Source organism: Aspergillus karnatakaensis, assembly GCF_047715665.1.
Source record: "Aspergillus karnatakaensis strain CBS 102800 unplaced genomic scaffold BJY04scaffold_2, whole genome shotgun sequence".
Taxonomy (NCBI): domain Eukaryota; kingdom Fungi; phylum Ascomycota; class Eurotiomycetes; order Eurotiales; family Aspergillaceae; genus Aspergillus; species Aspergillus karnatakaensis.
Genome location: NW_027395714.1, coordinates 551,169 through 575,900, shown reverse-complemented (window position 1 = coordinate 575,900; position 24,732 = coordinate 551,169). Strand labels below are relative to the sequence as shown.

Below are 24,732 nucleotides of genomic sequence, written 5' to 3'. Positions count from 1 at the left end.
TTCTCAACGCGGATTATCAAGCAACCAGCTCAATGCGCCTGCTTACGGCCGCTCTCCGCACCATCGCATCACCCCTCATTCGTTTCCCCGCCACCCGTCCGTCTCCTCCGCTCCCTATTGCAAAAACCGTCCTCAAATCGGCACCAGCCATACCATTCCTAAGCTCTTTCTTCGGCACCAGCTCCCAAGCAGATACCAAAGCAGGAAACATGGCTCCTCCCGCAGATAACAGAACCGATGAGGAATGGCGCGCTGTCTTGAGCCCTGGTATGAACCTCGCTTTGCCACCAGTACTTTGCGAGTGATATACACCTGCGGACATCGAGAAAAGAAAACCAGCTAACATTGTTTAGAACAATTCCGCATCCTCCGACAGAAAGGTACAGAGCGTCCTGGCACAGGCGAATACGACTCCCATTATCCCTCCGAAGGTGTGTACAACTGCGCGGGCTGCAACGCACCGCTATACAAGGCGAGCCACAAGTTTAAATCCGGCTGTGGATGGCCTGCGTACTTCGATTCCGTACCTGGTGCGGTCACGAGACATGTGGATAGCTCGTTTGGCATGGAAAGGATAGAGATTGTTTGTACCAACTGTGGAGGACATCTTGGGCATGTCTTCAAGGGAGAGGGGTATCCTACTCCGACTGACGAGAGGCACTGCGTGAACAGTGTGAGTTTGAAGTTTACTGAGGGTGATGGTGATGTGAAGGCTAAAGCCTGATGGATTGAATGATGGGTGTCTGTTTGCTTTGAGATCTCTATGTACAGGGGATGATTTCATGTTGCGTATATACTAACTATAGGGGTTGAGGTTGGCTCCCATACGAGATAATACGGACCATGTGTCGGCGTTCTCCATCCTTGAAATCCGGGACGGCCGAGTGAGCTACCGTCCTCTGGTCCCACACAACGACGGTTCCCTTCTCCCAGGATACGCGACATGTAAAGTCTAGGGACTTAATATGCTCATGGAGAAAGCCTAACAGCATATCTGACTCGCTTGGCTTATACCCCACAACCTGACGGGCGATAGTAGGGTTGACAAACAACACTGGCTCCTTCGTCACCGGATGCGAGATGACTAAGGGATGCTCTGTCTTAATAGCCTCCTTCAGGGCTCGCTCCTGGCCAACTCTGGCAACTTCCCCGACGCTGGCGCTCGTGTGAAGGAGCTTCAACTTATGAAGGCCTTCACGAAATGCTGGCGAGAGGGCGCTATAGGCCGCTGTCAGGGAGGAAAAGGCTGTATCCCCTCCGCCTGATGCCGGAATCTCGAGCACCCAGAAAAAGGTAACACCTGGCGTATTTGGGGTAAAGGTCTGGTCCACATGCCACAAATCGTAACTAGTGCGCGAGCCCAGAAGATCTCGAAGATTTCCACTGTGCTTGAATTAGATCTGGCCTGATATTCGATTAGGGCTACTACGTACACTTTGTCGTCTGCGTACACCACTTGGAATTCCGGACCAGTACCTTTGGGATATCCCATTGTAGGGTGCTAAGCTCGAGTCAGCCATGCATCTCAAGATCTAGCTTCACATGGCGTTTGCGCACCTTGTGCAGCGGCCCGAAATGTTTTGCGATATTCAACTGCCTATCGGGTCCAATATCGGCAAAGTCCTGGTCTCGCTGCATACAGCCATTCTCTGGTAAGGAGAAGAATACAAGTCCTGGATAGATATCTATACTCACAAATACAAGGACCCCCCTTCGAGCTGCCAGAAGGGCTACCTGGTCCAAACCCGCCTCAGTCAACTGGCTGAGTTGGAGATGGCGGATCTCAGTGCCGACGCGAGGCGTGATGTTTTTCAAAATTGCCTTTGGGCCAGAAATCTCCGGTATTTCTCGATCTGCTCGCAGACCAGGCTCCTCTGCGTCAAAGGCCGGCACATCAAGAGTTGGGGTGAACCCCTCAGGTCTCACAGGGAGATAGGCGGGGTATAGAGGCTCGGAACTCATGACAGTGTAAGTACTTCCCACTAATGGAGGCTGCGCGGTTGACTGCTGCCGAATACAATCCAGACTGGCGTACTCCAAGTATATAACTACACTTTCTTGCCAAGAGTTGGAGTTAGGAGCTTGGAGTGTATGGAAGTCTTCCGGATGGCCTCATCTCAGCCAAGAAACGCGTCAGTACCAGCCACTATGCTGCTATTCTTCACACCGTCCCACTGCAGAACGATCCAGTAAAATGTCGATATTCGAGCTTCTCTGCGAGCCACTATGCAGCTCCCGCTACTCCAACTTGAATCCACCAGAACTTCACATTTCGTGTTTGGAGCAGGAGGAGCTTGCTGCCGTCACAGTGTGTCAAGAGCACGCAATCCAAGCTGCAGCACGAAGGCATGAAATTTCAGACAGATCATGAACAAAATGCTTCCGATTCCCAGTCTCGAAAATCGGAGTCTACGAGAATTCTACAGGTCACAACAAGCCCGCCATGGATTCCACTGTGCAGGATTCAAGAATTAGATGGGTGCCGAGATGGATTGTACGGGCTCTCCAACTTGACCAGCCCGAAAGGGTGCTTGTCTTGAAGCTCGATCTCTTGCTACTTGTTTATGCTTTTGTCGCCGGTCTGACAAAGGTGAGGGACTGTATGAGTTGCCTTCATTTACCAAACCCTAACGACATGCATCTAGGACATGGACCAGTCGGCGACCACACAGGCGTACGTTTCGGGAATGAGGGAAGCATTGTCATTATATGGCAATGAACTTGTTGAGTTCACCACGTATTTTTCTATCGGATATGCTCTGGGAATTGTCCCTGCACAGATGGTACAAACTATGATACGACCTTCGATCTTCCTCCCTGCTTGCGAGGTTATCTGGGGACTTTTGACCCTATTGTACGTGCTTTGGCTAGCATTACATTGGCTTTAGCTGACATCAAACAAGTACGTATGCTTCTAAGAACGCTAGAACTATTTACGCGCTTCGATTTTTCCTTGGCTTATTTGAATCGGTATGGTCTCGGAGCCAGCGGTGTGACACTGGAATCATTGCTGACTATTAAAGACATCATGGCCTGGCTTGGTTGCTCTCATTTTCAATTGGTGTAAGTTGCCACCTTTCCTGTTTCTGCTGTCCTAGAGGCTTATAATATAGACACGCCCGCTGAGCTCGGAAAGAGGCTCGCTATCTTTGGCGTCAGCGGTGTCGCAGGAAGCATGTTCCTCGGCATTCTGCAAGCGGCTCTATACAAGAATCTAAATGGAGCAGCAGGACTCGAAGTAAGTCTATGTTCTATTTCAAGCTTTCTTTACTTGATGCTAACATGTCTAGGGATGGCAATGGCTCTTCATTGTCAGGTAGATATCCACCCCGACTCCTGTATCCGGTCTCGGCTTACCCTAACTCCCACTACTATAGCGGCTGCATCACGGTGTTCTGGGGAATCCTTGGCTTCTTGATCATCCCAGACTCACCAGCTATTACTAGAGCACCATGGTTAACATACGCTGAGCGCCGATTGGCGTTTACGCGTATGGAGAAGAACAACACTGAAACCTCTAAGCTCATTGACTACAAGCGACTTTTCAGGAAAGCCAAGCTTATTACCTGCAGCCCCATTGCCTGGCTCTACATGATTGCGTATCTGCAATACGCTTGGAGCCAGAGGGCGAACAGTTACTTTCTGTTGTACTTGGAGGTATGGTCTGTTCTCTTGGAGTTTACATTAAGTGAGCTGACTCTGTATAAGGCCCTCGAAAATGCAGACGGCACGCCACGCTTCAGCACATATACCGTCAACTTAATCCCACTCGGTGGATACGCCATCTCAATTGTGTGCAACGTCCTGCTCAACGCTATTAGTGACTGGAAGCACTGGCGTGTACAGGTTGCCGTTGGCCCTGCAGTAAGCTTTTGATTTCGTCCCGCCTAGGCAAACCATCTACTAACAGCGAGCTTCAGGTCCTTCAGATAATCTCGTGTGCTGTTCTTTCAGCTTGGCCCAATTCGACACCTACGATCTTAACGTTTTATTTCCTGACTTTCGCTACAGCTGCTTGGGGGTACGTTGATCCAAGCCTGCTAAAATCACCACAAGTGCTGACTTCTCAATCTAGTTACTCACTTCTCGCATGGCTGGGTGAAATTCTCAGAAAGGAACCAGAAGCTCGTGGTCTTCTCGTCGGAGCCTCCGTTACTATAGTTTGTGAGCTGCCACTGCAGATGATATCGCTCCACCCATTGTGAGAACACATACTAATACCTTTCAGACGTCGGACATGCAACTATACCCCTCCGCGCATGGAGAACATCCGATAGCCCCCAATACCCCATTGGATTCCCTCTCGCTACGGCCTTTGCGGGAGGTAGTATTATTGGTATTATGGGACTATATTTTTATCTTAAGAGGTAATATTTCCAGCTTGCCTGACTCTTGATGCAATCATACTAACGAAGAATAGTCATTCCTACATCTTTGACAAGGGTCTAGAGGCCTCGGTAACAACAGGCAGCGATGAGCAGAACCGTGATAGTGTAGGAAAGGACGGAGCGCTTGATACTGTGTCGGAAGTGCACCCGTAGATGGCAAACTTCATCTAGAGCGTGCGTTGGCTGAGAAACCTGCTTTGAGTTGTAGGTCGATTCCGTTAGCTGGAAGAAGGAACGTTTTACCAGTCAGTTCAAGTTCACATACTCTATACAACAACTAGGACGTGTCTCAGACTAGCTGAACTTCAATAGTTGGTTGAGAATACTAGGCAGTGTCATTACCCGAATTCAAATGAGCAACAATTCCTGTTCAGATGCTCATAAAGTAAGGTTTAGCTCGCAGCTTGGAGAGGTGGCTGCTCTATTTACCGGAGTCAAGCGCAGTAGCTGATTGCTTTAACGAGAGTCCACTAGAGAATGATTGCGCTCCAAGGCTGCAGGTTTCTTTTCCCACTAGGATCTATAGGCACCTGAATAGGCAGGAGCCCTCATCACGTGCCTGACCCTGCTGGCTTGTTGCCTGAGGCATCAAGACCCCCGACACCGCATCGGAACCGCCACTTGTGAATAATCTCCAGGTTACTCCATTATTCACCCACTTCTTGCTATCCGTCCTTGTCCCTTTTATTCTCCTTTTGTCCCCTTTCCCTATATACGATTTTCTTCAGTCCTTACAGCAGATTGTGCATTCTGGCCGGTCATGTCTCGCCGTGCGAACCCCGCTCAGGCGGCTCAGAACCAGCAGACTATTAAAGCTCTCTTGAAACTCGAAGGGAACAAGACATGCGCCGATTGTAAACGCAACAAACGTTAGTCTCTATTTTTCAATTTGGCATCGTCTCCCCGCGCAAAACTAGCAATGAATCCTTACTGATATCGTGCCTGTTAGATCCGCGATGGGCCTCCTGGAACCTCGGTATCTTTGTTTGCATTCGTTGTTCGGGCATACATAGGGGCATGGGCACACATATCAGTCGAGTGAAATCAGTGGATCTTGACGCATGGACCGACGAACAACTTGCGAGTGTCGTGCGATGGGGCAATGCCAGAGCCAACAAGTTAGTCCCTCCCGGGAAGTTGGGCCCGTATCTGAATAGTGGCTAATACAGGAGGTAGGTATTGGGAAGCGAAGCTGGCACCCGGCCACGTTCCATCAGAGGCGTGAGTACAGCCTGCACACGATCAATCAAAGGGACTTGACTGACGAAAGTGTCCGGGTTAGAAAGATCGAAAACTTCATCAGAACCAAATATGAATCCAAGCGTTGGGTTATGGACGGTGCGATGCCCGATCCCGCAACATTAGACACCGGCGACGATGATGTTGTGAGTTTATAAGAATCTTGGCCCGGGGGCCTTTCAAGAGCTAACTTTTGCAAGCCTCTTGCTGTTGTCCAGGAAAAAGCAAAGATTGAGCGCTCCGCTTCGCAGAGAGTGGCAACGACAACCAGTCAGCCAGCGGCTCACCATCGCCCCCAAGCGTCAATCGACCTTTTCGCAGATGACGATGTGTCTCCCCCGGTTCGTCCTAGCACCACGGAACCTTCTATCCGCGCCCCTCCCAAGCAACAGCAGCCTGCTGCTCCGAAGCCGACGCGACCCGGAGACTCCCTCCTCGGCCTTGATTTCTTCGGAAGTACACAACCAGCAACAAATAACCGTCCCGCTAGTGTCGCGTCAACACCAGCGGGCGGGATGTCCAGACCCGACCTGAAGCAGTCTATCTTGTCACTATATTCCAAACCCCCTCCTGCCCCCGTTCAACATGAGCGCACATCCTCTTTCGGGGACCTGGCTTCCCCTCCACCCCAGTCAAATATGGGTGGTCTGACCGATGCCTTCAGCGGATTGAGCTTCCCAACATCCCCTCGGATCCAGAAGCCCGCGGTCAAGCCTTCCCCTTTCTCAGACTTGACCAACTTTGCAAATGCCAAATCTGCCCCGGCAGCACCCAAAGTGACATCTCCAGCGGCATCAGCCGGAAGCGCAGGTGGTGGTTTGTTTGACAGCCTCACCTCTCCTACAATTCCTGCCGCAAAGCCGCAATCCCGTACTACATCAATTTCGTCCAACGCGAATGACTTTGGAGGATTTTCCAGCTTCCAGTCTCCTCCCCCACCAAAGGCTAATCCTCCATCGACATCACTGTCCAACGATCTATTTGGGTTTTCTTCTCCACCACTTTCCACCAAGACCACCTCTCCACCTCCAGTGCGCTCGCCGCCAGCTACGACCTCCCCGCAGTTGGATTTCAACTCCGCATTCAACCTCAGCAACCCGGCGCCCAAGCCAGTAGCACCAGTCAAACCAGTCAGCACACCAGCCTCCATCCCAACCCTCAACGCGGCAGCCATCGACCCTTGGGGTTCAAACGCATGGAACACCCCAGAGCCCGTCTCCTCGGCCGCTCCGGCCGCTCCCCCCGCCCCTCAGTCCTCCATGATGAAGCTTCCAGACACGCTAACCGCCAACGATATCGGTGCCGGCTGGGGCGCCCCCTCTCCAGCAGCCAAGCCACCAGCACCCACCGTCACTGAAGACGAGGACTTCGGCGGCTGGGCCAGCGCAGCCCCTATCTCGAACACCACAACCACTTCTAATGCAAGCGCTCCATCCAAACCGGCAGGCGGGTTTGGAGGATCTGATGACCTTTTCTCTAATGTCTGGGAGTAAAAAATTTCATTTTACTTTCTTTTCTGTCTCACGAAGAGGTTACGGGAATGAAGTCTAGCCTCGGTCTTCCTTAGTTTGCTGGCTTCACCTCACCTTCTGCATAGTTGATGCTCTGCCACGAAGTTGTATATAGCGTGGTTCTTTTCTGTTCTCTAGACCTTAGCGCTAGCTCGAAATGTGAATGTATATCTCTAATTATATTTCTTACCATGACCAAACTCTTTAAAGATAAACGTCGTCGTCAAGCTGGGGCTTGTGAGCAAATGGCTACTATAATTGGGGTAGATTACAGCCATGGGGCGCCTAGTTGAAGGACCTGATAGTTTCCAACTAGTGTACTACTCTGTATATGAGATTGAAGGGCGCAGACAACAGTCTCCCAACCAAGACGCCGCATTTATACATGATTCATAATGCGCCAATGTTAGCATAATGATTAATATTGTTCCATAGTTGGTATTAATTAGTAAACAAGTACCCATTCCTCCGTTCAGATCGTCGCATTAGATAAAAAACAAGAAAGTAAAGCCAGGCCGGGGTATACAGAAGACGCGAGAGTTAAAAACAATAGTGTAATAAACTGACCCATCGGCCAAAAGGGTATTTTAAAGAGATAAAAAGAAGGAAAAGTGAAGGAATGGATTGCAGCCAAAGACTGAAAACGTGCGTGAACTTAATCTTTAATGAGCCCTTTCAAACTCGAATACTCGTCTTGGGGCGAGGACACAGTTTCCTGCGAGACGATGGTCGTAACCTTGATCTCCCGTGGCGGGGAGCACGATAAGTCATCATCTTTGTCTGATCGTCGGCCAAAAGCGCTCAAGTTGTAGTTCGGTGGATTGGGGATTCCAGCAGCGACAGATGACTGGAAGCCAGGGACATTTAGACCCTGCCCACTCCGAGGCCCTTGGTTGTAGTGGTTTGTGGTGTTCTTGCTTCTACCAGAGGAGAAGATTCGGGGAATGAATTTTGATAGGAAGGCGCGGGTTGCGGGGAGGCAGGCGCAGATGATGGCGACGTTGCATTCGACTGCGGACCAGGTGGCTGCTCCTACATTGTCGTCTAACACGCAATTAGCTTCTGGGTCGAGTATATGAAGACAGTAAGAGGATGCCCACAAGTTGAATCGGCCGAATCCGAAATTACTAGCAAACTTTGTAGACGCAGAATACTCGTAACGAGAACGCTTACTATCGTTTAGCAAATGTTGAGCTCGTGAATAGAGTAGAAACTTACAAAACACCAAGAGCGAAGACACCCATGAGAGCAAACTTCTGCTGGGAAGGTAATTGAAGCTTTCTGAGCACTGGCATTGGAAACACGAGAAGTACAATGTCGGTAAAGATATGGATTGCGGAATTTGAGAACCATAGGGCTTTCTTATCCAGGCAATAACCGTTGAGACTGTCGTTCCAGAACTTTGCGACAGGAACGCAATTGAGCCATGCGCTGATGAAAGTCCAAGTCCCCCATATCCCGAGGAATCCAATCAAGATATAGCAGGTCAAACGCATTCGTGGAGTGGAGAAAACGCGCTTGTACTGCAACAGAATGGAAGCCTTCGTGGTTATCAGACTAGCCTGATAGATCGGGACTGAAGCCCAAAAGCACTACGAGGCAATAGTTAGCAATTAAGAGTATGCAACAAGGCAATCTGCCACAGAATGACAACTTACAATCATTTGCTTCGTGAGTATATCTTTCGGGATTCGTTCAAAATGCTCTCCCATGAGATATGCAGTTTCTGTTGCAGCCTGACGTTAGTTGATGGTTGAAGGCGGCTTTACTTGAGAGTAACTAACCACCAACGAAGAGTCCGAAGAAAGCCCAAGTGAAAGCCTATGCATGTCATTAGCTGGGATAGCTCGAGGTTCGTGATATTCTACCCAGAAGAACGTACAAGCGACACAAGAATTGTCCAGTCATCCGCTCCCATCTGTTTCACCATGAATGCCCTCGTGTATATACGGACTGCTGCGAAGAATGTAGCCAGGCATGTAAAGACAGCGCTGACCGACAGCGCATGCTGACCGCGAGGTACTCCTATAGCCATGATGACGATGTGTGGTGAAAATTATGGTCAAATCTTGGACAGGACGCGATTTTCAAGCTAATGGCAGGCGATGAACAATATGCGCGCCGGCAATTCCCGATAGGTGGGAGACCAAGTGTGTATAGTGCGTATACTCGATGTGTTATGAAAAGAGCCAGGTCAGCTAGCGGGCATTAGTGTGCTGTCGAACGCTTGATGGGAGAGAGAGAGAAGAGAGAAGAGAGAGAAGATTGCGGTGATTATTCAACGGGAGCCCGAGGGGGGAAGAGACACTAAAGAATTGCAAATAAAAGCGTAAAAGCGGTTATATGAGTCCAGCCACATGGTCATCGAGCTGGGGATCGCCCATGCCAAGTATCAGTTCGCCCGCGATTTTGGGAGGCACTAGCATAAGTGTCTTGATGGCGTCGCTAGAGTAGGGTCCAATGAATAGCGAGCTATCGAGTACTTAACGACGCTGCTGAGCGGCAATACCAGCCACGTGAAGACAGGTTGGACATTTTGTGCGTGAAATCTTGCTCGTGGCGAAGCCTTGGGCATATAATGCTGCTCGAGCCAGGGCTAGCTTATACTGCGCCTTACTTTTCACGGACTTGGAAGCAGGATTTTGTTTATCATGAGGAACGCCAATCCATGCGCATTGAGCGTCAATAGGATTCAGTCTCGCATGGTGCTGTGTCCACTTTGGTCTGATGCCAGTAGACTCTAGAGCTTGCAATGCGCATACCCTCAGGTTAATCCAAATTGCATTTGGAAAGCGGATCAAACCGATGAGATTCTGAAGTGAATATTGTGCGAGTACGTAGGCAATCATCATGATTCATGGCAGGAAGTAATGTTTGCCGCATGTTTCAGCGATATTAGACGGGCGTTATCTCTTTCGAGTGGCTCACGGGCCCCCAGACCACCCTTCCTTTCATCCGACGCCTTGATGGCCACTAGTAGCTCGACTGTCGCGGTGACATGCGGGTAGCTGTACTGGCAATTGATCCACAAGGCTACTATAAGCACTGGGACTCGGAGTGATTGACTGAACTGATCCTTTGTACTTGCCCGCGAAAATTCTGAGTAGAAAGGAAAACCGTTAACTGCTCATGCAATTCGAGTTTCAATTATGCAGTGACAGTCCACATAGTTTGGTTTGTCCAAGTAGCTGCTGGCCAGTGGCTGGCTGTTTGACAACACAAACAGACTTGCGCATTTGTCAGGTACAGTGGAGACTTCCAGTCGTGCTTTTTCCCACATGGGGTATATACAACGCAATTGCTCTCCACTGTATCCTCTCAACCATGGAACTGCGGAGGGTGACGGGACATGACAGTTCACTGTTCAACAGTAAAGAAGACGGTCTGCATCGCGAACTCCAACCTCCATTGCATGTCCAGCTCCCGAGGCACTCAAGACCGGCTGTATTTACCACGATTGCTTTGAAGGGCCTGCATTGAGAGACCCGTGACTCGTAGCCAGGTTCTTTCTGCAGGAACGGGCCTTAGCTGCACGGAGGATGAATAAGATTTTGATAGTCGTTTAGCGCGCATTGGCTGGCCCGTCAGCTGAGGCTCGGCAAAAGCTCGACTGCAATTCCTCTTTCTGTTGATAGCGTCCCCGTTAGCGCCACGGAAAGAAGGCGATATAACACTAGGAAGAGAGACACCCACCCGACAGCCTGGGATTGGAACTTGGGAATGGGGGCGCACCGGGTTCGAAACATGATAATGTCCCGCATGACTAGTGGCGTCGATCTGGGCACGAGGACGAATCTATTATTCTGTTTATTATTCTGTACGGCGCGGACAACAGGTGTACTCCGAAGCGAACCGCAACCCCTGAGACCTTTCGATGGCGAATCGTTGTCATCGACAAATGAATTTGAGAATTAGGTCGATCATTGGCAGAGTCCGTGCTCTGCACTTGCTGAAAGCAGAGAACAGGATACAGCAGAGGCACCCTTAGAGTTGTGCAGTAGTTAAATAATAGTTATGAGGAGAAGGTGGGAGGAAGTCGCCGATGAAAGCCCCTTGAACCTGAGGCACCCATTTGCATCGAGTCATCAACCTCATCTCTCTCATTATTATTCTTGACTTTCGCAACCTTACTTTCTGATCTGTCAAGAAATGGCTGTCTAGTTCACCGATCAACCACCCCCTCGGCGATTTCTCGGCCTGCCGAAGTGATTAACTTTGTCGGTGCTTTTTCTTGATCTTATCTAGCGATCATCCGCTGGCAAGCTTTTATTATTGTGTTTTCATTGTTGCTCCTCATATCACTTCGAAGGATGCCAGCATTCTAACACCCGTTGAGCGGTGCTGGTTAGAGCAGTCACCGACTCCCTGAGTCAGTAAAACCACACAGAGCACCTAGCCAGCCTAAAGTTAAGCTACACAATGGTGATCACGGAGATCAGATCTCCGCTTGTTCCCGAGCGTGGTGCCTGTGTCACTGTCCTGCGGTCAAAGATCACTAATCACTGGACTACGGATGATGAAAATGTACACGGTACATTGTCCCTGGCCATGGCTCAGAGCCGCTAAATCACTGAAGACGCCGACTCAGATTATATACCTATCTAGGAACCTATCCCGGGATCAACCGATCGCCGCAGGGTTTCTGCTGCTTGAAACGTGCCACCAGAATCCAATCCCCATCGCTAGCGCTGCACTAATGCTTACATCAATGTGCTAGCTGCCCGGTGAAACGACCTGCTGGCAATCATACTCAGAATGGATAATGGGAGTGAATCCATGATGGGCCATGCAGCGCCCCAATATGTGGACACTTCCAATGATGACCCCGATCGCCACTACATGACTCGAAAACTGAACTTAGGGCATTATCAAGTCGTCAAGATCTAGATTGCCTCCTCCTAGAGCCTAGAGGGTCTAACTCGTTGATACTTGGCAAATCGATCTTTTTTTCTAGCCTATGGCAACGACAGCCTTATGACGCCGTCAACTGAACATGCAACTCATATTCCCTATGGTACATCGGACAAGTCCGCACGAAAGAAGGCTGCATCGTGGATTATAGAAGTATAAAGGAAAGATAAGCCAAGAAAGTAAGCCCGAGCTCCATTCTACCCCCTTTGCCCAGAGACGCCCCGTAGCTATAACAAATCAAGAGTTCGAAACATCATGAAACCCGAGGCCCATTGAAAGTCTTTTGGGAGAAGAAGAGGAAGGAAATCATGTCAGAAGTAATAAAGACAAAAGATGATGGGGAAAATCCAGGGTATTTGTACAAAATACAAGCAAAGACGAGAGAGAAAGAATCACTCAGTAGTATTCCTCCTTCTCTAGAATCATAATCAATTCAGTAAGTTCCTTGCGAAGGGACCTGTTCCGATCCCAGACCTCAATGATCTTCGGCCGGTGACTCAGGAACGAAGCCTTTTTCCAAGAAAGTTCACTAAAGTCCGGAGCGATGCCGTTAGGAAGGTTCCGGGCGAGATTGCGTAGGACGAGCGCAGATTTGTACGCGACGCCCACGGGCTCGCCTCGCTCGTTGATTGGGGTATCCATATAGAACCACTTCCGCACGATGCGTTCCTGAAGCACCGCACGTTTTGAGGTCGGTGCTTCGGCGTCTGCGGGCCGGTCTTCCGGGAGGTGGGAGGAGACGTGGCCGGCGACCATGGCGGTGTTGGCGCTGGGACCGGAAGAGCGGAATTTCGTGCAGTTGTCCCAGAGACAGGTGTGCGCGGCGATGTCTGCTTGTTCGAGATTGTATTTCCCTGGTGTATCGGTTGAGCTGAGGTTCATGTGATCTGAGAAAACATGGTCGCGAAGCTCAGCGGGTGAGCCGAAAGCGCGTTGACAGATTTTCGAGGGCTTTGAATTGTCTTGCCATTTGCAATAGATGTAAGGAAATCCTTCAAAAGTGTACGCGCTTTCCAGAGGCCGGATTCCTTTGATAATAAATCTTGTTGATGAGCCAGGTCCGTTGATAACTTGGGCTTGGGCATTTGTGAATGTTGTGCTGACGTTTTTAATGAACTCTGCGGCAGGGAGTACACCACCGCCAGGGACCCGTGGGTCCGCGAAGCGACTTTGGTATGCTTGCCAGAGTGCAATCTGTGTGATCTCACACTCCGCATCCTCGACAAAGCAGCAACGCAGCCAACGAGAGCTACGCTCGGGTTCAGACAAATCCATCAGATCCTTTAGTAGCTCCGGGGGAACGCGTGGAATCTCAGCCGGGGGTGGAGCGACCTTCTCCTCCTGCAAAACGGTTTCTCTTTTGCTTGGGCGACCCTCATGCGTTAGGAGTGCAATCATGCGGGGGATAAATATCGTTCGGAAATTGAAGACCTCCATCATAGTCTCAATGTTCTCACGAGAGAGGGTGTACTGGTACCAGAAGTCAAGCGCACCACTCAAGACGTCCTTGTCCAAGTCTAGTAGAGTAAGCATGTATAGCTGTTGCAGGGTTTCCTTTGGTAAGCTTTCCATTGAGCGGTTGGCTTCCGGCTCATCTAGCTCAGTCGAGAAATGGGTGAGTGCCCAGAGTGCACGTACAACGTGGGCTCGATCGGAGGACTTGAGGCAGCTCAGCAGCGAGATCCATAGCGGATCTTCGGGGTCAGTCCTCATATACTTGGTCACTTCTTCTGCAATATCAAGCGCGTCGTTTTTGAGCTCATTCAAACGCGACTGGTCCGGAATGTTGATCATGATCACCAAGAAGTCTCTCAGAAGACCGCTGGCATAGCCTGAGATGTATATTGCATTATCCTTCAATAGGACCATATTCCTGAGAATAAGCGTGGCTTCCTTAATGTTCCGAAGGCGATGATTGAATTCGTACGTCTCCAACGAATCATCAGGCAGTGTGACTGGAATCTTCTTGATCCTCTCCAAAATGTCTCGAGTACCATGTAGCGCGTTAAGAACATTAATGCGATCCGTGGTCTGTCGAAAATCATACTGAAGCTCCCATTTCACGCCAGAACAGAGAACGGAAACCTCCATGGCCTTCTCTAGCAGGTTTTCCGCGAGTAAAGGGAAGCCCTCAAACTTGAATTTATCACCGCGCTGGTTTGATATTTGAACGAGGTGGTATAGTGCGAAGTCGACTTCATCCGGTATTCCTGATTGCAAGCCGTAATGCGCACGCTTGTAGATATGATCAGCTGGATTCGGGGTTAGCATTGCGCAGAAACTAGGGGGACATCCAAGGTCATGTACATTTTGGGACTTCCACAAACCGGAGTGGGAAGTAGGGATCATAAAAGTCTGCTTGCCTCACTGTCTTGCCCTTTTCAAGCAACCCATTGAACAGGCTGGGTCGGTTTCCCGGAGTCCAAACATCACGTGTAGACATGGGAACCTTATGCTCCTTATTTTCCCAGGATGTCTCCGTCGGGATATGAGGACTGCCCGGATTTGCAGGCGACATTGAGTGTGTAGGAGGAATAGTTTGTGGCTGCGGGGACTGGTTCGCGTTGAGGTGTACACGGCGTACCGGTGCGGTATCGGGGATGAAAGGTTGGTTCACCTTTGGAGCATGGCGCAGGCCCTCTAGAAGGAGCGAAACGGGGTTAGTATGGGGCGCAGAAGGGTTCGTGAGAGGTGTGTCTTACGTCGTAGGGATGTGCGTGGAGTTTGAGCACTCATTTTGGGTCCACCCAAGGCCCTTCACGCTTTCCACAATGGCTATCTGTGTGAACTGATTTTCTGGGGAAACCGCTCTTTCCTTATTGTCTCCGATTATGGTTCTCAGAAAGACCGACCCTGATCTGATTGTTTGTTGCACCTTGGAAGACCCTTGTTACGTTGTACGCAATTCTCGGCCTTAGGGCTGGATATTCGATGATCGCCCTGCAATGGCACGCGTCGGAGTTGTTCACAGGGTTTGACGGTCACAGACGCCCTGTCGTTTCGATGGGTGAGACCTCGAGGTTTAAATTCGTTTGTCGTCTTCAGGCGCAGCAATGGCCTATCGTCGTCGGCAGATCCGTTCGCGAAGGGTCTACGAGCTCGGCGCGGTTCAAGCTATCGCAAAATCAAGGACGAAGTTGCGATTCCAGCCACGGCAACCCGAGAACAAAACACGTCGAAATTCCGACAGGATCACGGGCGCGAAGGTATGGGCTCGTTAGCGATAGTGCTGGAGTCACTGACAAAGTGGAAGGTGGAAGATCAGTTGTTGAGCAAACAGCTTGATCCTGCGATCGATCGGAACTGAGGGTCTTCTAGACAAAAAGTCCGCGCTGCTGCTACTGCTGCTGCTGCTGCTGCGACTGGTGGCTGCTCCTTTGCTGCTGCCCGCCGCCTGAGGCGCGCCTGCTCGGATTATCTGTTGCTCCGACATTCTCTGCTTTCTCTGTTTGGTAAGGCAGTAAGGCAATCAGGCAGTAAGGCATAAATAAGGCACAAACAGACTACCGTCTGACTGCTATACTGCTATACTGCTATACTCGAGAAGCATATATCCAACCGGATTATGATGTTTGTTTTCAATTAACCTATATTATACAAGAAGGATAAGCCTTCAGAAAAGCCGGTGGCACCTAGGAGGTAACAGAAAAGTGACTCTCTATGCGGTCCAGCAAGGTCACCTGCCTTACTGGGCAAATGGCCAGCTTCAAGGTCCATTACATTTAGACCAGAAGCGGAGCCATCAGCTGGGCATCCGAGTTACCATTGCACGCTGCGGTCTCTGGCAGCTGCAGCATAGCCTGCGACCCCAATGTCTCGCTTCAGCCACTCACCGCAAGTCCCAGGGTCAAGGACGCTGGCCCATTTTCAGCTTGCAAAGTTCTCCTACTGCACCACCTCTGTTAGCCGCAGAGGGCCACTGACTTGGAGCCATGTCTTCGGGAACGGTGATCTTTCTGGAGGCTTTGAGAAGTACACAACATCAATACCTGGGAAAATCATGTTCAAAGTTCTCCGCAACGATCAGGATAAACTAGTATGCATGTCGTTTTAAGCACTCTCGCACAGGGTATACCGACTAATACAGTCCGATAGGAAGAACTATGTATGACGGACCTCTTGAAAGACTTTGAAAGTCAAGCGCATCCCATGCAAGCCGGCGCAAAACGACCAAGCTTTGCCGTGGTCGTGAAAGTTCCTTGTCTTGCTGTCAAATACCCGTTGAAAAATGGACAAGTTCGTCTTGCATGCTTTTCGGAGGCGAGACCTTGCTTACAGACGCTCAGGTGCGACGAATTCAAATCAAGTTTTCCGCCCAAGGAGACTTTTACTCGGTCCTGGCTCTTTTGAGCGAGATCAACTGTCCGTTCTCAGAATCAGACAATAACTCCGCGCCGTCCATGCGCAGGCCGGTCTCGTCAATCTCAGGCTTTGGGAGTAATGATCGTACTTTGTATCAAAACGATCGATTTTCCACCTCGTCTATATCATCTCTCTCAAGCGATGCGTCACTTCCACCATATATACATACCACTATATCGAGGACTCCAGCTCTCTCCGCCGAACCTGATGTTGAGAGATCGCGTTACATAAACGTATCGACTGACCGGCTCTCGTCAGCAAGCTCTACTACCTTACGTGGCTCGAGCAGACCATTAAGCAGCGGCACCCTAAACAACCCAAGCTTGTCGCCTCAGGAAACAACACACTCGAAACTTGACTCACTATCAGCCAGCAACAAGTTAGCTGCCAATGAGACCAAGCAATCGAAAACATTCACAGGCTTCCATGATGCCAGTAGGCCCATTGAGGAGGAAATGTCACCGCCCAGAACACTACCATTCGCCAAAAAAGGTACCAAAAGAAGTCGTCCAAGCTCCGACATAGCAGGAGCAAGTACATCTCTAACAACTGATACCGGTATTCTACAACTTGAACACATTATTTGCCGATTGTGATTGTCACTAATTGAATATTCGGACAGGCACCTCGAAGAAACAAAAAAGGACAGCACAATTACCAGAACCTATCACTCAAGACAGGCCATTACCTAAAGAACCCCAAACTATATCACCACAGTCATCAATGACTATCACCCATGATCCAACTATTGAATCAAGCTGTCGCTTCCTCCCTATGCCAGAGGTCTTCGCTGAGTACATCTCCAGCCCTACCACACAACGAATCCTAGATCTCGAGGACTGGATCTGCACACATCTCAACGACGATAACTTCCTCCAGTTCTGCCGAAATGTGGAGGGGACTTGGTTGCGGTTTGCGTTGGGGAAGTGAGGGTTTCTCTTATATAATTATTCCAGCTTACTGCTTCAAGTTTATGGGAGTATATGCAGGATGGCGTTACGCCCATCTTTTATTTTATACCCCTGGCTCGTTACCTCTGGGTTCATGCTTCTAATTACGTGGGAGGGCGTTTCTGATTTCAACATGATTTGATGATTATTGCGAACAAGTTCACTTGAGATTTTACCTATCTTGCTTGGTCGAGGCGTTGGCCAAGCCAGAAGAGAAAGAAGAGGCACGCTGATTCCGACGTTATTGAGCGATACCTTGTATCATTATAGATCCGAAGATGATATCCCTATTATTGTTTGGCCGAGTAGTGAGGTTATACAATGTGGTCAAATACAAATAAAAAAAATCCCCAAGCAAGAATGCCATCTAAAATACAGTATGGAGGGTGAGCCAATTGAAGGTGAGAGAAGGGTAGATGTTCCTTTTGTTTTTCTACAACGCGCGGGAAATTTGGTGGTAAATTTGAGACGGCGTGACAATTTCCGCTGTTTGGAAGCAAAGAGGTGAGAAGCGGAGTAATAGAACAGATGGACACAACCGGTGACACAGAAGCTTAACGAGAGCGACGGTAGATCAACCCAGCAAAGACGTTCAGGTAGCCTTCTTTCGTCAGCAGGGTGAAATCGACCACTACGCGGCCTTGTGTTGTTTGGGCTGAAGCGAGGTTCGGCGACGTCGCACCGATATGGTTATCGGCCGCTGGAATAGCTGAAGGAGGTGGGGGTGATGCGTTCGCTGCCACAGAGCCCTCAGCTCCGACTGCAAGATCTGCAAGGTGCTGGAGGGAGCGCTGCTCGTTGGGACCGACAACTGGAGGCGGAGCGGAACCGATCTTGCCTAGGTTAGGATCATGGAGTTGAGTCTCTTGGGATTTTGCGCGTCTCCATTCGAGGAATAGGCGAATCTTAGCATCCCAGCTTTCGGTGTGGAAAATGTCGCCGAACTCCGTGGGCCCCAAGGAGCGTTTCTCACGGTGGTCGAGGATATCTTCGACCCTGCCTATTGCTTCCCAGCATTCGTTGCTGTGTTCCAAAAGGACAGACGCCTCAAGGAGGGTCATAGTTGCCAAAGCTAGGCTGTGAATATCAAAGGGTGTGGTTTGACGAGACTGTAGAGTGGCCCTGTGTAACTCGTTGATAACCTCTTCCGCGCAAAATATGATTTCGTATGGGCTGTAGACGAAGATGTGTCGCTTGATTAACAGGCGTGTAGTCCAGTAAAGTTGGTTTTGTAAGCTTTCAAGGAAGTCGTGAGACGAGCCATTTTCTTGACCATCCATTGTCTTGTGAAAATCATCGACTCCGGACAGGCGCTCAAGAGAAGCCGCCAAATTCGCGCCAACCACACGTCCAAGCCCAGTGTTGACCTGACACACATTGTTTTCGGCGGTCGCTAGGGTGACGATTTCGGTCAAGAAGGAAGAGTATGCTACATTAACATATTAGCATCGATTAGAAGCGAAGGACTGCTAGACAAGAACATACCAGCAGTTCCTGCCACCACAGGACCAACGACTCGTTCATCCTCTCGTCCTCCGATCTCGTACGTTCCAAGAACGCTGATGTCAGCGGTGCTGACAGCGTACCAGCGAGTCAAGATGACCAGAGAGACCCAACTTCGCCTGACAAGATTCGCCTCTGAGTCAAGATCGGGATCCGAAAGTCTCTTAGCCTTCAATTGACCCAAGCTTTTCGCGAGATCCGATCCGAGCTTGTTGGCGGACTGGATCAGCGTTTGCTTAGGAATACCATCCTTCAGCACAAAGTTATCGGGCCCACGCGAGTCGCAATCAAGTATCATAAGGATTATACTTTGGAGCCAAATCAGGTTGACTCCTGTCGGACGAACTTGAGCTGGCTGCCGGGTATAATAAAGGAGAAGATCTTGGGCATTGTCATATGATGTGACCCTCTCGAAAGTACCAGCTACGCGCTCAAGGCTGACACGGGTCAAAGTGTACAGACTGTAAATGAATATTTCTTGCACTTCACGGTTACATTGGTGAAGGAGCCCCAGCAGCCGTTCTTTGGTGTTCGGCAATATGGGTAGAATCGGATGAACCTTTTCATAGTAACTAGATAATGTCAGCGACGCCGGACCATATACTCGATATCAATCAGACTCACGCATTTAGGGCCCCGTCATCTACATCCAAGGGAGTCATGTCTTCCTCATGCTTTGGCATATCAGGTATTTCCAGCCCTGGGGGAAGTTCGCCATCGTTACTGGTCGCCCAGAACAGGTTCCCAGGCTTCGATGCCGAGCCGGCGACAACCGCAGGGTTGAAAGGGTCCGTTGAATTCTCGCCGGCATCTAGCAAAGTTAGTGGCGCTCAGACGATATATTGCAGGACATTCGAGACTAACCGAACGCATTCTGAGACCGTGAATTGAACTGAGGTTGTGCAATGGAAGAGCTGGGCAGACCATCGAACACAGAGTATGTTCTTTTGCGCCCAATTCCACCAGCATCCATCGGTGATGAGAAGTCCTGGTACGCTCGGGGGGAGGACACCTCATTCATAGGCTGGTACGGCATGTCGGGGTGGACCATAGCAGGCTGCATCTGACTTTCGAGCGTGTGCAATCGCTCGGCGAGTTCCTTTATATATCTAAACGCCTAAGTAAGCCCAGTGATCGTCTCAAGGAGAGACTGTGGCTTACCCTTTACTCGGACCACGCTTCATCGGGACTCGACTGAATTGACAAACAACACCCAGTCGTCGACAGTTTGAACACGTTTCGACACCAGATTCGGAGCTCGCATCGCAGCGGACCTAGAGAAGCCGCGACGTCAGAATATACATGATTTGTCGCGTCGAGAAAAATAAAAACAAAGACGAGCGTACCTTTTTGCGCCTACATTCATCGCAAGCTCTGGATATCTTGGTGCGCTTCCTCCGCGCTGCCTGATCACCATAGCTTAAGTCATGATTTGGGTCGACTCCCACTTGTTGGCTAGGTGGGAATAACATGTGCGATTGTTGATGCTGGTCTGGAGAGGAAGGGCGGCCCATCTCAGCGCCACCGGCATTGGAGGAGCCCAAGACCATCGATTGACCGTGATGAACGCCATTACTTGAGCCATCGTTGATTCCAGGGCCGGATGTCTCGCGCGAAAGCTCAGCAGTCAGAAGCTCGTCGGTTGTTAATTGTCGGTTTGCGTAGTACTGCATGGTGCCCTGACCGATCTGCGCCGCATTGGGGGAAGGATAGGAGGGCGCCGGAGCCATATCGGAGTGCTCGCGAGAATTCATTGCGCCTGAATGCGATGGAAAGTCGCGTAGATGATGGTGGGTGGCGAAGGAGCGAGGCTCCGGTTGATGGAAGTGAAGCACGGGGAGTTGAAGGAGAGACGCGGACGGCAGGCAAGGTTTTACAGGCTAAAAAACTACTTGGGCGGGGGGGCATTTTTGAAGGGGCTAGCGCCGAGTGTCCTCGGCGTTGTGTAGGACACAGCAAACATAGTCGCGACTTGAATCAAGAAATCAATGGACGGCAATTCTGTTGTCGAGCCGGGGACTCTATAGATCTACTCTGTAGTTTATTTGGATGATCGCGGCCGACGCGGAGGACGGCTTTTCGTTTCTGCGTGGCGGATTAATACTATTTCCCTACGGCCCAACTTCACCCTTCCAAGGGTTGGAAAGTCAACAGTGGAAAAGAGCCAGTCGATGTTGATATGGACTGGGATTGCTTTCATGCTGCCTGATCTGATTTCGCTGGGCCCGTATGTGAAGCAATTGACGCAATCACATTCCTGAGCTGGCAGTGCCAGCTCTTACTTACCTACCACCCTACATCACATACAATCCAGCCTTACCTAGATCTTCTAATGGTGATCTCAACTCATTTTCATACAGATCCTACGTACTGCTTCTGGCCTGACATTATTCCAGGGCACCACGGTCAATTTCCTTGTATACCTGTGTCGCACAGCCAATCTCACTCTCAGAGTGGCATGGACTCGCCGAAAACTGATCAATCATACTCGACGTGGATGTTTATTTGATCACTAACGTTTGGCGATATAGACAGTGATAGGGATCCAGAGTGACTTAAGGGTTTCTATGCCTGCTCGACTGGGCTGATGGTTATGTATGTAAATGTCATGACCGAACACGTACTACCTTAGGGGTATTCTTGCCTTTGTTCGCCATGTAGGCAGCAAAAATGGAAAGACATTGAACAAGGTGCTTGACTTGAATTGATATGAGCTGCACCAGAGCATCTATCTATATCCCAAACCACCCCGCTACACAGTTGGAAAAGAGCAGTAGTGACTTAGCATTCGGCCAAAGACCAGGTTCCGGCTGAAGGGGGGGCAGGGGGGTTCCAATTGAGAACCTGACCTGTTCCCTTCACCCAGTTCCTTGGATTTCAATCATTGCAGGACCTGTGACTGCCTGGCTCACTGACGCTAGCTGAGATACTGGCAGCGCTCACATTCGATCGATTGTAATTTTCCGAGGCAGATATCGCTGCTTTGTCGGTATCTGCTCTTCGTCGCGGCTAGGACATCTCAGACTTTCATCTCAACCGGAGTAGAATGCAGAACTGACCAGCTGAACTATGTGACAACCCAAGCCCCTGTTGTCTTACGCTGCAGATAAAGTAGACAAAGAAGTAGACTGTACGCAGGCTGATCGACTGCCGCATGCGGACGGGGAAACATGGTTGATCCTCAGGCGCAACCAGCGATTGAACCGATGTCTGGTCCTCGCGATCTGACGACAGTTTCCCGCTTGTTTTCCTCAACCACCCCATAGTCAGCTTTTGCGACCTGGTGTTGGCAAAACCATGGGTTTTCAGCAATCATGGCAGACAAAACCCCCTCGGAGCGACGAGTGAGTGGAGGCGCCATGTACGACGCCGCTCGGGATAGCTGGGAGGACCATCACCTCCAACAGCCTCCTTCCCAGCCGCAACCCACGCAGTCTCCTTCAAATACTCAGCTGCAGGAGCCGTCTCCCCCGGTACGTTCCTCATCCTGCCCGCGATGTGCTCAACAGCGAGGGCTATACAAATCTCGCAACGAAAGGTAGCTTGTCTCAAACACGGATGAGTCAATAAACTTGCAAATCTGATGAATCTATCTGTCACTTGAGCCACCAATAATGCAAACCACCTAGAGCTCAAGATTGGTTGCTGGGCGAGTTTTACTTGTTTTTTTTTATGCTGTCCGCTAATCTATTCGCCTGGGCGTTTCGATAGCTCCATGATCCCCACTCAGCAGCAGAACTGGAGCTTCAGAACGTAGCTCTCACTTCAACCGAGCGACCTCAACTACCCGCCTTATCGCCCGAACGAGAAGAAATAAAATCTACCGAACACGAAATCGACCGACAACCACCTCGCCCGGAAGAAAAACGAAAGGCATTTCCTGCAGCCATGGACTCGCCGCCTGGCCAAGAAAACTCCCGACGCACTGACGCGCCAGCAGATAAATCTGCTGCAACATCCACCAAAGATCAATACGACATCGAGAGGAAGAGAAAGCTGGCAGAGGAAGAGGACAAGGCAAATTCTGGAGACCGCTCAGGTGGCAAGCGCAAGCGGCTTCAGGAACGACACCAGAAGCGTAGACCTGACCGACACCAACCCTCCGTTTACTCTCGCCGCGACGCAGATGACAATGTACGAGCACAAAATCGAAACGAGTCGTCCAGGCGATCACCATCTCCGCCGCTTCCCCGTCGCTCTCCCACGCCTGAAGCGCAATCTCGGCAGCGCAAGAGGCCAGGTGGTGGTGCGCGTATGGGCCTCGTCAACTCCGAAACAATCCGCAGAAGACAGGAAGAAAGGGAACGCGCTCAAGAGGAAGATGCTATGCGGTACTCTCAGAGCCGTGGCGTGACGGACATCGTTCGCCAGCATTACAACGCCGTGCCTCAGCGCGGCAGGGAGTGGCGGAAAACAGAGAGCAAAATCAAGGGTTTGCGAACCTTCAACAATTGGGTCAAGAGCACCCTTATCCAAAAGTTCTCGCCGGATGAGGAGTTTTCATCCCGGTCTCAGGACACTAAAGATTGGGCTAATGGTGCGCCGCCACCGCCATCGGACGACAAACGGCTGCTGGTAATTGACTTGGGCTGTGGTAAAGGCGGCGACCTGGGCAAGTGGCAGCTTGCACCTCAACCCATTGACCTATATGTCGGTCTCGACCCTGCCGATATCTCCATCACACAAGCGCGTGAACGATACAGCTCCATGAGAAGCGGCCGAGGACCACGCCAACGCCGCGGCCCCCTCTTCCACGCCGAGTTCGCCCCAAAAGATTGCTTCGGTGAATGGCTGGGAGATGTTCCCATCGTGCAGCAGGTTGGGATTGACGCCAATGTAGGACCCGGCGGCTCCGTCATGAGCTCTCGCTGGGGAGGTGGCGGATTCGATGTGGTAGCATCCATGTTCACAATTCACTACGCTTTCGAGAGTGAGGAAAAGACCAGACAAATGCTACGCAATGTCGCCGGGTGCTTGAAGAAGGGAGGCCGTTTCCTAGGTGTCTGCCCAAACTCCGATGTCATCAGCGGGCAGGTAGCGAAATTCCACACCAAGCGCAAAGAGTTTGAGGCTTCAGCGAAGAAAGAAGCGGCGGAGCCCGAGGACGGAGAGGTCGAAGAAGACGACCAAAAGGCGGAATGGGGAAACTCAATCTATCGTGTACGCTTCCCCGGGCCGAGCCCTGAGGATGGAGTCTTCCGACCTCCTTTCGGATGGAAGTACAGTTACTTCATGGAGGAAGCAGTAGAAGAAATTCCGGAATATGTCGTTCCTTGGGAAGCTTTTCGAGCGTATGCATTGACTACCTTTCAACACCCTTCCGAGCACTCTCTCTAACCCCAATGCACAGTCTGACCGAAGATTACAACCTCGAGCTCCAATATCGAAAGCCGTTCTTGGAGGTTTGGCGCGAAGAGAAAGACGACCCGGAGCTCGGGCCATTGAGCGAGCGCATGGGAGTTCGTGACAGGGCTACCGGTGATCTCTTGATGACTGAAGAGGAAAAAGAAGCAGCAAGTGAGTTATACTCCATTGACGTCAAGTTTTGTACTGACTGGGTAGGTTTCTACCATGCATTCTGCTTCTACAAGGTCTAGATAACTAGTGCTCGGCGCATAGTTACGCCTGGATTATGCCCCAAATAAAGCATCCTCAACTGTACCATACATTAGCTCATAACAAGTCATCGTTATCGCATTCCTGAAGCGTCGTAGTGAGCTATGTATTCTACTTCGAGCCCAGCAAGTCCTAAAAGTCTAAAGACTGCTAACTAAACAAAAGAAATCGTAATGCCTGATATACCAGGCACCAAGGTACTAAAAGTGGGTAACAATCATTAATGCCGAAAATGGCCTAGCGCTATCGCGT

General features: G+C 50.4%; 9 protein-coding genes across 9 annotated transcripts; 5 read left to right on the top strand and 4 right to left on the bottom strand.

The window, feature by feature from the left end:
• Window positions 1-32: 32 nt before the first annotated feature.
• BJY04DRAFT_212987 (peptide-methionine (R)-S-oxide reductase) lies at window positions 33-724 on the top strand (the record flags this gene model as incomplete). Its single annotated transcript, XM_073714748.1, has 2 exons — window positions 33-267; window positions 354-724. 2 exons carry the CDS (start codon window positions 33-35, stop codon window positions 722-724), a joined length of 606 nt encoding a protein of 201 aa, XP_073576837.1.
• Window positions 725-800: 76 nt separating this feature from the next.
• BJY04DRAFT_212986 (TauD/TfdA dioxygenase family protein) lies at window positions 801-1,962 on the bottom strand (the record flags this gene model as incomplete). Its single annotated transcript, XM_073714747.1, has 3 exons — window positions 801-1,383; window positions 1,434-1,501; window positions 1,558-1,962. 3 exons carry the CDS (start codon window positions 1,960-1,962, stop codon window positions 801-803), a joined length of 1,056 nt encoding a protein of 351 aa, XP_073576836.1.
• Window positions 1,963-2,203: 241 nt separating this feature from the next.
• Window positions 2,204-4,641, top strand: BJY04DRAFT_45616 (major facilitator superfamily domain-containing protein). The gene is made up of 12 exons (XM_073720427.1): window positions 2,204-2,590; window positions 2,646-2,854; window positions 2,904-2,970; window positions 3,024-3,063; window positions 3,114-3,238; window positions 3,291-3,316; window positions 3,378-3,657; window positions 3,709-3,864; window positions 3,921-4,021; window positions 4,076-4,164; window positions 4,229-4,367; window positions 4,421-4,641. The coding sequence occupies exons 1-12, from the start codon at window positions 2,444-2,446 to the stop codon at window positions 4,539-4,541; spliced, it is 1,500 nt and encodes a 499-aa protein (XP_073576835.1). The 5' UTR covers window positions 2,204-2,443; the 3' UTR covers window positions 4,542-4,641.
• A 417-nt stretch (window positions 4,642-5,058) lies between these two features.
• BJY04DRAFT_177088 (stromal membrane-associated protein) lies at window positions 5,059-7,314 on the top strand. Its single transcript, XM_073709560.1, has 5 exons — window positions 5,059-5,257; window positions 5,338-5,506; window positions 5,565-5,609; window positions 5,671-5,773; window positions 5,828-7,314. Exons 1-5 carry the CDS (start codon window positions 5,149-5,151, stop codon window positions 7,118-7,120), a joined length of 1,719 nt encoding a protein of 572 aa, XP_073576834.1. The 5' UTR covers window positions 5,059-5,148; the 3' UTR covers window positions 7,121-7,314.
• A 479-nt stretch (window positions 7,315-7,793) lies between these two features.
• Window positions 7,794-9,173, bottom strand: BJY04DRAFT_212983 (putative integral membrane protein; the record flags this gene model as incomplete). The annotated part of the gene is made up of 6 exons (XM_073714746.1): window positions 7,794-8,182; window positions 8,239-8,306; window positions 8,357-8,730; window positions 8,797-8,864; window positions 8,923-8,959; window positions 9,021-9,173. The coding sequence occupies 6 exons, from the start codon at window positions 9,171-9,173 to the stop codon at window positions 7,794-7,796; spliced, it is 1,089 nt and encodes a 362-aa protein (XP_073576833.1).
• Window positions 9,174-12,150: 2,977 nt separating this feature from the next.
• On the bottom strand, window positions 12,151-14,882 carry BJY04DRAFT_45586 (putative chromatin remodeling complex subunit (Rsc9)). The gene is made up of 3 exons (XM_073720423.1): window positions 14,752-14,882; window positions 14,357-14,689; window positions 12,151-14,301 (listed from the first exon to the last, which is right to left on the bottom strand). The coding sequence occupies exons 1-3, from the start codon at window positions 14,783-14,785 to the stop codon at window positions 12,446-12,448; spliced, it is 2,223 nt and encodes a 740-aa protein (XP_073576832.1). The 5' UTR covers window positions 14,786-14,882; the 3' UTR covers window positions 12,151-12,445.
• Window positions 14,883-15,592: 710 nt separating this feature from the next.
• Window positions 15,593-17,329, top strand: BJY04DRAFT_177084 (uncharacterized protein). The gene is made up of 3 exons (XM_073709559.1): window positions 15,593-16,085; window positions 16,145-16,285; window positions 16,336-17,329. The coding sequence occupies exons 1-3, from the start codon at window positions 15,861-15,863 to the stop codon at window positions 17,005-17,007; spliced, it is 1,038 nt and encodes a 345-aa protein (XP_073576831.1). The 5' UTR covers window positions 15,593-15,860; the 3' UTR covers window positions 17,008-17,329.
• Window positions 17,330-17,618: 289 nt separating this feature from the next.
• BJY04DRAFT_227243 (putative C6 finger domain protein) lies at window positions 17,619-20,755 on the bottom strand. The gene is made up of 6 exons (XM_073718589.1): window positions 20,211-20,755; window positions 20,026-20,138; window positions 19,729-19,973; window positions 19,489-19,675; window positions 18,847-19,436; window positions 17,619-18,790 (listed from the first exon to the last, which is right to left on the bottom strand). Exons 1-6 carry the CDS (start codon window positions 20,616-20,618, stop codon window positions 17,916-17,918), a joined length of 2,418 nt encoding a protein of 805 aa, XP_073576830.1. The 5' UTR covers window positions 20,619-20,755; the 3' UTR covers window positions 17,619-17,915.
• Window positions 20,756-21,923: 1,168 nt separating this feature from the next.
• abd1 (mRNA (guanine-N7)-methyltransferase) lies at window positions 21,924-24,640 on the top strand. The gene is made up of 4 exons (XM_073720422.1): window positions 21,924-22,402; window positions 22,576-24,155; window positions 24,215-24,381; window positions 24,427-24,640. Exons 1-4 carry the CDS (start codon window positions 22,361-22,363, stop codon window positions 24,459-24,461), a joined length of 1,824 nt encoding a protein of 607 aa, XP_073576829.1. The 5' UTR covers window positions 21,924-22,360; the 3' UTR covers window positions 24,462-24,640.
• Window positions 24,641-24,732: the final 92 nt, after the last annotated feature.

Coding starts and splice junctions, on each gene's coding strand:
- BJY04DRAFT_45616 (XM_073720427.1), top strand. CDS start 2,444: ATGGATTCCACTGTGCAGGATTCAAGAATTAGATGGGTGCCGAGATGG. Junction 3,239..3,290: donor ATGGAGCAGCAGGACTCGAA/GTAAGTCTATGT, acceptor TAACATGTCTAG/GGATGGCAATGGCTCTTCAT. Junction 3,658..3,708: donor ACTTTCTGTTGTACTTGGAG/GTATGGTCTGTT, acceptor ACTCTGTATAAG/GCCCTCGAAAATGCAGACGG.
- BJY04DRAFT_177088 (XM_073709560.1), top strand. CDS start 5,149: ATGTCTCGCCGTGCGAACCCCGCTCAGGCGGCTCAGAACCAGCAGACT. Junction 5,258..5,337: donor CGATTGTAAACGCAACAAAC/GTTAGTCTCTAT, acceptor CGTGCCTGTTAG/ATCCGCGATGGGCCTCCTGG. Junction 5,774..5,827: donor ACACCGGCGACGATGATGTT/GTGAGTTTATAA, acceptor AACTTTTGCAAG/CCTCTTGCTGTTGTCCAGGA.
- BJY04DRAFT_177084 (XM_073709559.1), top strand. CDS start 15,861: ATGTCTCGCTTCAGCCACTCACCGCAAGTCCCAGGGTCAAGGACGCTG. Junction 16,086..16,144: donor GCAACGATCAGGATAAACTA/GTATGCATGTCG, acceptor ACAGTCCGATAG/GAAGAACTATGTATGACGGA. Junction 16,286..16,335: donor ACCCGTTGAAAAATGGACAA/GTTCGTCTTGCA, acceptor ACAGACGCTCAG/GTGCGACGAATTCAAATCAA.
- abd1 (XM_073720422.1), top strand. CDS start 22,361: ATGTGCTCAACAGCGAGGGCTATACAAATCTCGCAACGAAAG. Junction 24,156..24,214: donor CCTTGGGAAGCTTTTCGAGC/GTATGCATTGAC, acceptor CCCAATGCACAG/TCTGACCGAAGATTACAACC. Junction 24,382..24,426: donor AGAGGAAAAAGAAGCAGCAA/GTGAGTTATACT, acceptor CTGACTGGGTAG/GTTTCTACCATGCATTCTGC.
- BJY04DRAFT_45586 (XM_073720423.1), bottom strand. CDS start 14,785: ATGAGTGCTCAAACTCCACGCACATCCCTACGAC. Junction 14,690..14,751: donor TCCACGCACATCCCTACGAC/GTAAGACACACC, acceptor CGCTCCTTCTAG/AGGGCCTGCGCCATGCTCCA. Junction 14,302..14,356: donor GTTTGTGGAAGTCCCAAAAT/GTACATGACCTT, acceptor CCCCGAATCCAG/CTGATCATATCTACAAGCGT.
- BJY04DRAFT_227243 (XM_073718589.1), bottom strand. CDS start 20,618: ATGAATTCTCGCGAGCACTCCGATATGGCTCCGGCGCCCTCCTATCCT. Junction 19,437..19,488: donor GATGACGGGGCCCTAAATGC/GTGAGTCTGATT, acceptor GACATTATCTAG/TTACTATGAAAAGGTTCATC. Junction 18,791..18,846: donor TGTGGTGGCAGGAACTGCTG/GTATGTTCTTGT, acceptor ATGTTAATGTAG/CATACTCTTCCTTCTTGACC.